General features: G+C 41.2%; 1 protein-coding gene across 1 annotated transcript in view; it reads left to right on the top strand.

Moving 5' to 3' along the window:
- Positions 1–12070, top strand: part of LOC311527758 (uncharacterized protein) — a 31753-nt gene extending 19683 nt beyond the window's left edge. The window contains exons 13-20 of the mRNA XM_084642055.1: positions 607–683; positions 3824–3934; positions 4793–4879; positions 6224–6331; positions 6551–6672; positions 7646–7768; positions 9967–10006; positions 10989–12070. Coding sequence (XP_084498181.1) covers positions 607–683; positions 3824–3934; positions 4793–4879; positions 6224–6331; positions 6551–6672; positions 7646–7768; positions 9967–10006; positions 10989–11066 — 746 coding nt within the window. The 3' untranslated portion in view covers positions 11067–12070. The remainder of the gene's footprint in view (positions 1–606; positions 684–3823; positions 3935–4792; positions 4880–6223; positions 6332–6550; positions 6673–7645; positions 7769–9966; positions 10007–10988) is intronic.
- The last annotated feature ends 2170 nt before the right edge of the window (positions 12071–14240 follow it).

Genomic DNA, 14240 nt, shown 5'->3' with positions numbered 1-14240 from the left:
TTCACACAAGTCCACTTGATAGTTATTAGTGGTGATATTTGAAGGAGCATGGGATATTTGAGCACAATAGTCATGTATTGTAAATGTTCTGTACCCGGTGAGAAGATTTATTCCAAGTGATATGTTTTAGTACCTTTAATTGCTTGTACATATCCCTAAGGACTTTGGGGGAGCATATTACAACTGATGACTAGAATCTAGAATTGTGGCATGAAATATTGTAAAGTAGCATGGACACTTCTCATTTCTATCCCCTCTTTATGGGTGTTTAAATTGTATCCTTATACAGATTTAGTCACGGATTCTGTGACCTCTTTTTGGCTTCATGCTGTCAGTTGCCCCCTTTCTCTCCCCACCCCACCCCACCCCCCTGGTTATTTTTAGTAATGTCACAGACTGGTCACTGGCTCCTCTGAATTTTTGTTTATTGCCTGTGACCTGTCTGTGACTAAAAATAACCAAGACAAAATCTTAACAGTATGTGTGTAAACATTACTGTACTTAATTAAATCTGCCTCCTGGTTTTTTTGGGTTTTTTTTAATATGCACTTAATTTCCTTCATTTCTATCAGGTTTAAGGAGTTGTCTACTTTTTTCCTTCCTTAGGTTCTCCTTTGAAGACCTCTGTTCTCATTAAGCATGCACTCAAACTCCTTTACTGCAATCTGTCATTATACAGGAATGTGAGTGTTTGTATTAATCTTATGCTTCTGTTAGTTTCTGTGCAGTTCTGTTTGTCTAATACAAGAGCACATTGTTGAGTAGCCTCTCTTTTTTTCTGACTTTATACCAGGTTTCGCCCCAAACTTTAATACTGTACTTCTGTGTTCAAAACATTTGCAAAAGATAATCCTTTCAATACCTCGGCAGGCATTGGCTCCTTTCCACGCTTGGGGAAACTGAGGCAGAGGAGCTGTAATTTACCCAAGACCACATACTAATCAATGTCAGACTTGGGGGTTCCTGGCTCTTAGCCCTGAGATCAGTCCATCAGAGGTACAGCAGGGTCCAATGACAAAGTAGAGATCGCTGTGAAGCTGTAAAAAGCAAGATGATGAAAAGGGTTGGTTGATTGAACTAGAACCTCATCAGTTCATTTTTGGTCAAATGTCCCCTTATGTAGTCCAGTTTTCAGTGAGTTGACATGAAAGAAGATGAAATTTTGTTGGTGGTTATGTAAAGGGGAAAGCAGGGTGGTAAGGAAGAATTCTGCCAAAAAGTAAAGAAAGGCTTGTTTTCATCCTTTGCTAACGGCAAGGAAGTCAATGAAGGAAGAATGGAGGAAGCTTAAAGAATGTTTCATTAAGGCAGTGGAGATAACATGGTTAGTGGTAAGACTGGGGTGAATAAGATGGTGGTGGAAGTCTGATGTACAAAACAAATTAAAAAAATTATTCAAAGTTTTGAGGAATTGTGATAAAGAGACAATTTAAAATGCAAACAAACAGGCTAAAAAGGCAGTTGCTAAGGTAAGAATGGAGGCTGAAGAAGAATTACACAGAAAGATGATAGCAGGAAATTTGGCTTTTGGGTTGATGAAAGAGAAATAAAATATGAAGAAATCTTTGCGTGAAGATCGGGAGCTGTGTGGTGACTAACCCTAAAGAAGTGGTAGAGGTATGGAAAAACTATTTCTGAAGGCCATTAAATGAGAAGAGAGTTGTTGCAAATGCAAGCGCCGCTGACAGCTATAGGAAAGTCTCAAAAGGTATCCATCTCTGTACAGGAGGTAGAAGAAACATGGAATAACATGAAGAATGGTAGAGTAGTTGGTGAATATGAGAACTGTGGATATGATCAAGGCAATTGGAGGTACTGGAGTAAAGTGGCTACCAGATGACTGGATTGATTGTGCCCCTCTGGAAGGGTGAGGATAATGCAAAAGATTCTAACATTGACCAGGGCATGACCATGTTAAGTCAACCCTTTAAAGGCCTTGAGAGAGTTTCAGAGGCAAGGTTGAAGTGCAAGGTGGAGGAAAATATAGGAGAAGAGCAATGTGGCTTTAGGAAGGGAAGGAGTACTGTAAATGCAATATTTGCAATGAGACAGATGCTTGAAAGACTGATAAATGGAGGGCGTTACTGCTGTGTAGCAGTTATTGATCTTGAGAAAGCATATGACTTGGTACAGTGGGAGCTGGTGTTTTGGAGTATGGAGATGAATGGGAGGGGGACTTCAAGATGTGGAGGAGATAGAAGAGCTGTATTGAGGGTCAAGAGCTTAGGTGTTAACAATATTGGAATTTTGGAGAGTTTTGTGATGACGGTGAGCTTGAGAGAAAGCACTGTGCTGTGAATCCACTTCTCTTCATCCTAGTTTTTGGAGTTAATTAGTAGGAGAACCAAGCCTGTGGGGAGACAGAGAAAATGAATATATGTTAACCATCCAGCCCTTTTGGCAAATATGGTATTGGAGTGGGCATCTGTGTTTGAAGATCATGATTTGAAGGTAAACACACAGAAAAGGAAGGAGGGAAGGTGGAAGAAGAGCTGTTGGCTGACATTTTAGGAGAGAAGCAGAATCAAAAGAGGTTTGTGTACTTGGGAAGTATGCTTAGTGCCATCAAGAAAGATCTCAAACTGAAAAGAACCACCCAGTGTGTGTGGGCAGTAGGAGTCCTGTGGGACAGGCAATTAAGTAACAAATTTGAAAGGAGAAGTCTGTGCTGTGTTGTTTTTTCCCTTTCTGATGTATGGTTTGGAAACAGTGAGTCTCATGGAGATAGAATAAAACAAGATACAGGTCGTAGAAAATAATATACTGAGAAGATTGTCAGGCAAGTGGAGGGTAAACAGTGCATAGAAGAAACTAGGGGGAAGATGAACTTGGGATTCTGATGGACTGGAAAGTGCACGTTTTAGTGGGTTGGACATGTGACAAGAATGGGAGAATGACCACCAAAGAATACATGAGTGGAAGAGGACAGCAAGGAAAACATGGAAGACTGAGGATGTGATGGAAAGACTGTCTGTTGAGAGAGTTTGAAGAGAAAAGGACTGGAACTCCAGGACCTATGAACCTGAGCTATGAGCTGGAAGGAGTGGTGAAGAATTGCATGCACCGCTGACCCTGTGTAAAAGGGAAAAGCAGTCTTAAGTAGAGCTGACCACTGTTACCACAGTGTCCTGACCTAGAACAAAGCAAATAAAACTTACTATGGTGGTGTGTGTGTAAATTTTTTTTTTTTTTAATACACTAAGCAATCTCTGATGGGCAGATTGTCAGCTGGTAGAAGTCCATGGTATGGTCTGTGACACTGACTTCAATGCAGCTATGACAATTGTACCAGCTGAAGGTCTAGCCCTGAAGCCTTTTGTTGTAGTGTGATAGCTGGGCAGCCTTGCTTCAGGTGAAGCACAATGGGGATACTGTTTGTATAACCTAAGGGGAAAAGACAAGCCCCGTATGCTCCAATGTATAACTCCAGAGTGTGGTCAGCACAGTGACTCTGAAAGTAGTATCTTGGACACACTGTTGCAAATATCTGTGCTCCTCCTGACTTTTTCTGACAGGTCAGATATTACCATTTCACTGTCAGCACTACAGAGTCACGCGGGAAGAAACCTCTGTGTTCTGTCTCTCTCACTCTGGTTTGTGGTACATAAAGCGGAAAACGTTGTTTTTTTGTTGTGTGTGTTTTTGTTTTTGTGTTGTGTGTACCATGCCGGAGACACTTTTTATCCAAAGAATTATGTACTTTACTTGAAAATATAATATAATTACCGTGTTCAGTCTTTCTTTAGATCTAGAGACTGATTGATTCAGCAAACTTCACAAAAGTCTGTGGTTTTGTTAATTGAAAGTTTTTACTGTGTTTCAGCCAAAATGCTGGAGCTCCCTCATCATGGTTTTGGGTAGTAGCAGTACTCTGGAGAAAAACGGGCATCTCAATGCTGCCTCACTGAAAGAGCCACCACACGACTTCCAAGAGGTAACTGATGCCACTTTGCAATGGAGAAGCTTTTGCCTTGTGTTCAATTATTTTCTTCAGTTTGGGGATTAACTCATTTTGGAGTCTTGGGAATGGATCCATGTTGTATTACACCATCAATTTAATTTGGCACATGCCAGAAGAAAACCTTGCATGCCAAGTCTTAACCTTTCCATACGGAAATGCTGACGTGTTTTGGCCTTAGTCTGATACGCTATTTGTGTCCCATCTGGTAACTGCATAGGAGTTAGTTAATTCAGCATTAGAGAGACATGGTGGTCGAGGTCATATCTTTTATTGGACCATCTTATGTTGGCTTTCGAGCTTACACAGATCTGAAGAAGAGCTCTATGTAAGCTCAAAAGCTTCTCTTTCTCACCAACAGAAGTTGATCCAATACAAGATATTACCTCACCCACATTGTCTCTAATATCTTGACCAACACAGCTATAACACTTAATTCACTATGGCATTTAACTGTTCTGGGTGCTGATTCCAGATCTCTTAGCTGTGAAGTGCACTGGATAATTATAAAACCGGGAGGGGAGGGATTTAGTTTTAAAGGAGGTGTTTTAGGGATAACACAAAAGGTCAATATTTCTGTAACAGAATATTTTCTAAACACAGTAAACCTAAAGCACAGTTATAGTAATACAAGCATATTTAGGGGGACTGCTGAGGATGGACTATACAATTATAGCATTCCTCATAGATATAACAACCAACCTCCATAGTGAGCAGAAATAGGACTGAAAACACCCTATGCCAAAGAATTAAGTTTTGGACACGGTTTGACATTTGTTGAATACTTGGGCTCCTTCTTGCTCTGCTTGTGACTGTCATAACTTCCTGTTGCAGATGGTAATGTCTGTATCTTGCGTTCTTCTAAATGAACTGAAGACAAAAGTCAATGTTTCTCTGCCGTCAAACATTTTTTCTGGTCCTGTAAGTATGTAATGGTGAATGAGAGAGGTGATTGTTTTGAATAGTGGACTTTTGATTGCACTATTAGATTTGAAAATAGCTGTCTTTAATTCAAATGTATTAAATGCTTTTGAAATAGGATGAGAATCTTTTTAGGAAGTGGCATAGGAATTCCTAGCACAGTCTAGTGGTTAGAGCAGAGGACTGGGAGCCGAGACTCCCAGGATCTATTCCTGCCACTCTGTGACCTTGGACAGCTGTCGCCTCTCTGCACCCAATTTTACCCATCTATAAAAGGGGGATAAACTGACTTCAATTTCTGTATTAGGATTAGTTGACCCGAGAGGTAAGTATGGCTTTAATCAAAGTGGAGACCACCCTTTATACTGAGAATCAGCAAATGCTTGCCTCAGCAGAAGTCAACATCTGCTATTTCATACCCATTAGGAATTTTCGTCAAAAAAAAAATCTGGGAATCTCTCCATTTTGGCCATGAATTTAAGCAGGATGGGCTGTCTTCAAACTAACTGATCCGAAGTTAGATACAGTGGCTGCAGCTTAATGGCAACCCTGATTTTAACTTCCGGTTAATATCATTTGGCTGGGAACCAATCCAATCCCATTGACTTGAATGTTAATGGCATTCGGATATTGACAACAGGTGTGCCACTTATTGAGAACTTTTCTTTGGAAGAAAGGCCCCAGCTGCAGGCAGGCTTGCAGGGCTGCAGCCAGGGAAGGTATGTCCCAGTGCTTCGTTCCCTGGCTGCAGCCCCACAAACCTGCCTTCCAGTCTACTGGCTGCTACTGGATAAGACAACTTTTTGATGGCAGTTTATGGGTTGGTAATAAGCAAAATCTACTATAGTTGGAAAACCTGGCTGTCCATAATTTAATAATCAGAAAGCAGATAGTTGTATATAGTACCTGATTTGTTGAGGGTGAGCATGATGAAAGTTACCCATAATTAGGATATGTTCATTTACCTAAGCAAACTGATTAACACTGAACCATTATTTCCTCAGAGGAAATAAAAGGAGAACTTCTTTCCTAATTGCGTAACTCAAATGTCAGGATTTTCTTGGTCCTTGTAACAACACTTGACCTACTTAACAGTGATGTTGTGAGCCTTAATGTTTGTAAGGCAGTTTGAAAACCTTTGGTAAAAGGTGCCACAGAAGTGCAAACATACAATTCTCCTGCCTTGTGACAATATGTTGTCATTGACACCTGTGCAAAGTCCGTGTAAAACAGAATGGCAGCAATTTACACCTGATGTGAGCGGCTGTAAATGACAACACAAGGTACAAGGCCATGGAGAATCAGGCCTTACATGTTTCTTAACATCTTTTCTGAATCTTCCAGTTACAGATTGAGGCTAGTCTTATCCTCACAGTGCAAGCAGTGCAGCAGATGCTTCTAAACGACCTTCCATACTTGAGTTCCTTTCTAGAAATAACACTAGCTTTCGGGGTAAGTCCTAGAATCTTCAACTGTAGTAAATTACAACAAATGATGCTTAAAATGCTATTAACAGCATATTGAATTTTATGCACGTTTTTGTCAAGTTTTATATTTTGTTTTCTTTATATTTAAACTTTACCAGTTATTTATTTTTCAGGGATTTCCAATGAAATGAAGTACTGTAGCGTAGAATTCTTTCGATAGCTTATTCCTCTCTTTACCTACTAGAATAACTTCTGGGCTCTGAAGCTATTATTAAATGGCCTTTCCTGTGAAGAACACATTCTCCATGGCACTATTAACTTGCTTCTGAGAGATCTGAATTTTCAGAAGGCAACAATGTTGCATCTGTGAGTAAACGTTTTGTTGAGGTCTGATCCTTTATCTGTGGAAAAAGTTAAATGCCAAGGCTGTGGGGTTCCCCTCCCCTCCTCCCCCAGAGATGTATTTTGTGGGGTGGGTTATAGACAACCAGCTAATTGTCAGTAAGACATGGCCAAACTTGTTTTTTAAAAGCTACCCTAAAGAATAGAGCCCTGCTCAGATACAAAATTTATATCCATGGAGTTGCAGGGCTCTAGCAACAACAAGTGAGACTAGCAGGGCCATGGCCAGCAACCGGGCCAGGAAGCGCAGTGGGGAAAGTAGCAGGAGCCCAGCCCTGGCAGCTTCTCCAGCATTCCTGTACTGCCCCCTGCCCTGCCCACTGAGGCGGGCACCAGGTTCACCGGCAGCTGTCACTGGTTGCACTAGTTTGTGCAAGCGGCTCGCACGCTCCCACACAGGAGTCCCTTCCTGCAAGCGGTGGCCTGACATGCTGCTACTTTTACCACTGCGGTTCCTGTTCCCGGTCGCTGGTCATGGCCCTGCTGGTCTCACTCGTTGATAGAGCCCTGCAACTCCATGGATATCTGCATCTGCAGATATAAATTTTGTATTTGTGCAGGGCTCTACTAAAGCATTGCCAAGTGACTTATCATACAGGATATATGTTCTTCTAGTGCATATGGGGTGAAGGTTTCATTTTCAAAGTGGTTCTCAATCACAGGGAAGTAGTTTTAAAACTGGGAAAAATGTATTCCAACCAGTGGCTATATGAGAGTCAGGCAAGGACACCATGTAGGTTATACTGGCTCTGCAGTTGAGCCGCATTACTCAATAGACTCCTCTTTCCATGGTGAGATGTCTTTGATTTAAGACTCTGTTGGAAGACAGGAAATGGTCTACAAAACAAACTAGCCAAATTATATATGCTGCCACATAAGTTTTTAGAACTAGATACAAGTGTCATCACCTGCTACTCCAATTTTCTTTATTGTTCAGGTGGAAAAAACTTGGTCCTCAATATGTGGGCGAGCTGCTCTGCCTGTACCTGACTTGCAGAAATAGAAAGATGCAGTCCATTGGCATCTTCATCATCCATGTAATTAGCGAGCACCTGTATATGTAAGTATGTATACTTGAAGTCAAATACCAGGCTGATTATAGAAATGCAGATTACACCGATGAGTTGCTTGGAGCTCTATTGACATGCACACAATCTTGTTATGGATTTTTTTTTGAACAATTTTATCCTTGCTGTTACAGCAAGTAATGAGATTCAAAATTTTGGTGGGTTTAAAACTGTTCTGATGTCAATGTTTCAGTGACAAACCCTGTTACCTGATGGACTCCTCTGGCTTTTTTGCATTCCCACTGACATCTATTATCAAAGAAGTCTGTAGTCTGTTTTTAGGAACGTGACCAGGATAATATTCACTAGTTTTCTGTTTGCCTTGGGAAAACAGGTGAGTGGTTCCTTCCACTAGTAGACACCGCACTCATTCTCTGTGGAAGTCATTTTTGATTAGCTAAATAAATCTAGGAAAAACTTATTAATCACATAACTGGGTTCCTAAGAAGGCTTAATACTGAACAAATGTTTGGTTAACAGAACGCACAATCTTTCTTAAAACATAGCTGGAAACCTGTCCCCCAAAGAGCATAGAGCTCTTTTGTACCACATTTGTATAAAGTCTTCAGTGTAGTGGTAATGTCTTTGGTCTCAAGTCCGAGGCGCTTTCCAGCTTCATGGGGAGTAGATGGAAACGTTTTTAAAATGGCCAAAACTTGGAAATTCTGACTGATTTATTGGTAGCATGAGAAATGCAAATGTTTTTGAAAGGAAATATGCACAGCTCCTATTCAGCAGGGAAACTGACAAAAATCATGTCAATTTCAGTCAGCAACTTCCAGGGTCTCTGGCTCCAGTGAAGTTTCTCCATGGCAATTGCCCCTGGGCCAGGGACCCAGGACTGTCAGGTTCCTGGGCCAGCTGGCTCCCTGTGCTACCTGACACACTCAGAGAAGCTGGCTTCCCAGGCTATGGGGGTCAGGCAGCCTGAGGAACCAATTGGCCCAGAAGTGCAGAAGACATGGGGCCCCTGGCCTGTGGCAGTTTCCATGGAGCTATGGACCCTGGAAAGCCATCTGGTCATTTTAATGAACAGTGGTAGTCACTAATAGCAGCAGCAATTCCAGTTAATGGAGCTTAGTCAGGGGTTTTTGCATGTTTCATGAAACGCTAAAGCAAGACCCTGCACCTTTCCCAGACACTAGAGAGCACAACACGCAAGACTCACTTCATTCAAACAGCTCATCCACTTGGTTTGGGTGTGGAGTCTCACATCCTTAATATAGCAGTGCTTCTAGTGGGAGCTAAAGGTGCACCAACGCTTGATCTGTCCCATTTTAGGCAAACTAGGTGGAGCCTCAAGGTGTGTATAAAATTCGGAGACAATCATCTGCTCTGTGACTAGGTGTGGAGGGAAGGGTTTCTAAAATAGTTGTAACTGTACTTTTAGAATGCAGTTATTGCTATAAATGCTTCAGATGTGTTACAAAGAGAAAGTAGTTTCACAAGTAAGCATAAGCCTTGTCTGGTATGTTTGCAATATTTTGTTTCTAGATTTGGTAGTAAAGCATTCAAGGTTTTAGAATGTGGGCTTTTTTTTTTGTTTTTGTTGTTTTTTTTTGCCTTGGCATACCAGGCATTAAGAATTGAATAATCCTAAAACAATGTAGCTAAATGTTTGTGTATCTGAAGGTGCAGAGATTGCCTGCTCCAGATTTTTAATTCACAGGCAAAACATGTAGCAGATCATGCAGCATAACATTCCAATTGCACTTCCTGTAATCTTGTTCTGAGAGGAAATCAGGGACACTTAAGTTATCAGCTTCTTAAAAGAGCTTCTCGTTTGCTTTGTTTCCACTGTACATGGCAAAAGGGTTGGGGTGACTAAGCACTGGCTTACATGAGCCTGATGATGTAGATGTCTGCAAGAAGGAGGTCTGGATACACCCTCTTTTATCAGGCTTGCTATATTTCTTGGATTCCATCAGCTGGCAGGGCAGTTTATTTAGCTCTTTCTTAATATGTCTCAACATGTGCTCAAGGTTGAAGTTGTACTCCAATATAAAGGTGACTTCAGTGGTGACCTCTCCCACATTGGGACATGAAGTTGGAGCATTTGACTAGCAAGTATAACAAAGTATTGGGAATGTCACAGTCACAGGGTAACTTTCCTTAATTATGAAGTAGCTGAAATGGGGAAGGACGCTGTCCATATGTGGAAAGTGGATTAAGAATCTAAATCTGTTTTCAGGTGTCCATGGGCGAAGCATCTTTGCAACTTTCTGAACACAGTAAGTGTCTTTGTACCTCAGGTTGTTGACCCCAGCAGTGATTCTCAAATGCTAAATTTGTTGTCACAAGTTAAATTCTCTGTAAGCAAATGGAAGAAATAAAATAATTAGGTTGAAGCTAGCAACAATACAAAGGAATTTGTGGGTCTTAATAAATCTTGGAAACCTTAGAAAGTTTCTTGTCCATCTTTCTTTCTATGGATTGGATTTATGGCTGTTGGTTCTAATATTGAGAGAATTTCCATGTTGGTGATTTTCCTTGGGCTGTGGAGTTGCAATATGTTGCATTTCCTAGTGCTTGGTCAGAATAGCATTAACACACCAGGATAGATGGACTGTTTTCTCCTCTGCTGAACGAATACAGTGTTGTTAATTTACATAGTGTCATCTGTCTACATCATGAGGCACGTTGAGCTTAAAACCCAGCCTTTGTCTGAGAGCACCAACAGTCTAAACAGACAATCTCCACAAAGCAGACTAGAAAGGAACAGAAAGCAAACTGAATCATGAAGTTTAGTACCCGTCTCGCTAATGATTGGCCTTTTTTGGGGGGGCAGGGAATTTCTAAAAGGTGGTTTTTTTTGTTTTGTTTTGTTTCGTTTTTAGGGAAAGATAGTTCCATCTAGCTGAACACATCTCTCCAGGGAGTTCCAATGTTGTAGGTCTTTCAGAAGAAGTGATCTTGAAGAAAGAGTAGAGGCAATGTGGACTGTGGAGAGAGAGAGAGAGAGAGAGAGAGAGGAGGGATTCATGTGTATGAGACCAGGTAGAAGAAGACACACACATGTGAGTGAGAGGAGGGCACAAAGGGAGTAGTTAATCCAGCAGGTAGTCAGGGATTCTGGAAGGGAGGTATTCTGGGAGATGTAAGGCTGGCTATCTACCCCTCCATGGGAGATGACTTTAGTAAGTGAGCGCCTCTTTTTTTTTTTATAGAATTTTTTAAAAAAAAACAACTTCTAACCACCTCTTCTCTGTGCAGGGATTACGGAGGCTGCCTCTTGGCACCACGGCTGATCATGAAGTTGCCAAGTTCATAGCTGTTTTGGAAAAAATGTAACACTCTTAGAGGTTCTTGAGAATTTTCTGACTTGCCGTGTAATACCTCCCAGTTGGTTGCCTTTTGTTATTCCCCCTCAATAAAAGTATTCAGCCTATGAGCTGATTTTACAAACTTTTAAAAATCCCATCCAACTCTAGATTTGTGTTGAGTGGAGGAGGTGTTTAAGCCAAAGTGTGCTTAACACTTTCTTCTTTCTTGCAGGCACGTGCTTTAGCAGTTCTCTGCAATCTGGCTTTTATGGACTATAATTTAACATGCTTACAGGGCTGCTTACTATATGGAAGTGCAGAGAGAGCAACAGACATCTGTTCTCTACCATGACATATGCACACTGATCTGTGATGTCAGGAGCAGAGGACTTGCTGACTGAGCAGACAGCTCCTGGATAAGAGAAACTGTTAATTCATGGTCCTGCACGAGTTTATGATAATAGTGTGCGTTCTTTGGAATCCCTCCTGCATGTGGCATCTAATTATGTATATGAACCACTTGTTTTAGATTAGTACCTCCACTCTCCATTTTCCTGGACTTTTCCAATCCCAAATGCTCATACAGAAACTAGAAATGGTTCTAATGCTGTAAATTAATAGTTTGTAAAGAGAAATTTTAACTTTCAGGTGTGTCAGACTGAGCTCTGTTTTTTTGATGTATTGCAGTTGATGGCTATTTGACAGGTGCTAACACCTCTGGGTTACTTGAATTGCTATCATAATTGTAGTTTAATAGTTGCCTTTAAAACTGGATGTAGAATTAGAGAAATGTAATTCAGTAAAAAGTACAGTCTGACTACAATCCCCATGACATCTTTCAGTGTTGGGAGCGAAGGGGAAGAAATGTTGGCATGTCCATGTATTTTATTTTGCACATTTAAAGCTTATAATGGCTTTTACTGCCTATTCGTGCCAAGTTCGGCTAAATTATTTTCTTTACAAAAATACTTTTATTGAAGCTTTGTCTCTTTTTTTAAAAAAAGTGAAAATGTGAATTGAAACCCCTTGTATAAAACGTTAAATAAATTGTAACTATTGTAGTACTCTCGCCTGCTGTGCATCTGTTTAGTTCAAATACAATTCTGGTAGGTGCTTCGTAGGCTGGGCAGAATTTTATATTTTAGTCTTTCACTAGATATCTCTTTTTTTTTTTTTTTAAACGTGTATTTATTTAAATTTTCACAGTTGTAGGAAATTATAGGGGGTGGGTCAGACAATGAGAGCAGATGTTGAAATTCAAAAGGTTAGCTTTATAAACCGTTAAACACACATTGTCTGCGTAACATGTTAAAATATACAAACTAAGTATCTGTGACTCCAACTCTGAGCTCTCAAGTAGTATTTTTTGTTTGCCTATCTCAGTTTTGATGATTGATGGAAAAATTTTCCATCAGTTTGTGTGTGTGCAATGAAATTTATGTTTACGGATTAAAAATCTAATCCTTCCAAGTTTACTTAATTTGCAATTTGATGCCTATTCACTTATTGGAAGCAGAGGCTATTCAAGTTTCCCCTTCCCCAAATGCACGTGGGTCCTGACCTGCAATAAACTGCTATTTCCAGTCCTGGTGATCTTGAGCAGAGACTGACAACTTGGGGTCTCAAAGTCTATGTTCTTACAACTCACAAAACCCATCACTTCAGCTGTAAACTAAACCCAGTATCCGGGGGAAGGGTCATCACACCTCGCCAAGTCCTTTCTCATTTGACACTTTCCCAACTCATCAGATCAATGTAATCTTCTGTTTAAAAAAATACGCTTATTTCAGCCTGTGATATATTGGTTCCTTTCTAGAGGAATTGGGGATGGCCGTCATACATGGGGAAAGGACAGAGAAAAGCGTAGCCCTCACATTTGACACTTTAACTCCCTGTTCATCCCTTAGCAAAGTGACTGCAGAGAGAATCATATCCTGACATCAGAAATGCAAAACTGTATATTTTTTTCTAAATGAGGCTCAGAAATACTTCCCTCACTTAAGTGAAACCTGTCAAATACCACTATCCTATCCTACCCTACCCTGACCACTGGGCCATTCACTACTGAAAGAGTCCTTGAGCAGGGAGAGGGCCTTTGCTCCTGGTAACACAAAAGATTTACCCATCACACCAGTTAGTTGTCTTCTGATTGCCTGAGATCCTGGCCTGGGATCTCAGGGGATCAAGAGCTGGGGGAGGGTGGGGGGGGCATGGATGGGGGAGGGGTCCCTGAGAGGCTATCAGGGAACAGGGTGGGTTGGATGGGGCAGAGGTCCTGGGGGGGCTGTCGGGGCAAGAAGCAGGGATGTCTGATGGGAGCGGGGACTGGCCCATGCCTGGCTATTTGGGGAGGCACAGCCTCCCCTAACTGGCCCTCCATACAATTTCAGAAGCCTGATGCAGCCCTCAGGCCAAAAAAGTTTGCCCGCCCCTGCTATAGATAATGGGGTAATCTGATGTGTATGAAGAACTGGCTTTCTCTAAAGACCAAATTTCTTTATAGCTGTTTGTTTATCCAAATTTGGATAATCAACAGAAGTTGAAAACCTCTTCCCAGCCTTCCTGTGAGACTAGCATCCACATAACCTCAAAAGTTTGTCTGGTGGTCAGTGTGGGATGTCAGGTTGAAGGCCAATCGGGTTTAATGCATGAGTAATCAAGATAAGTGGAATTTCATTTCAGATGTTAAAAGTTCTATATGATCAAAAATGGTTGAGTTTATTTTGCTAGTATTTCTCTGATCCAAATTTCCAAGTTATCTAAACTGGGGTGTTCCTTTAACAGACACCATTATACAGCCAGTACTGCCAAAAAAATGAACCTGTCTGCATGCAAAGTCAAATTTCATCTGAAAATTAGCTCAATTCTAATATAGAGATTCAAGGAAGGGGCACCACTTATTTGCATCTGGAGATGGTGGTGGCCTCATGTAACCTTGGCCATACCATGTTTCAGAATTCCATTGCCGTGGCCTTCTGAATGGGTGACTAACGAACGGCTAGTTTATGGCCAGGCAGAAGGATGGTCTTTTGCCTGTAGCAGAAGACTGAGTGTCAGAAACCAGGGTTCTGTTCCAGCCTTTGCCTCACAACTCCTGTGTTACCGTGTGCAAGTCACACAAACCACCTGTGCCTCCATTTCTTCATCAGTAACAGGATAGTGCTTCCATGCTCTACCTGGCCAGTAAGGATAAACTCACTGA

Source organism: Lepidochelys olivacea (assembly GCF_965140295.1).
Source record: "Lepidochelys olivacea isolate rLepOli2 genome assembly, chromosome: 10".
Taxonomy (NCBI): Eukaryota; Metazoa; Chordata; order Testudines; family Cheloniidae; genus Lepidochelys; species Lepidochelys olivacea.
This window is presented reverse-complemented; position numbering and strand designations above follow the sequence as displayed.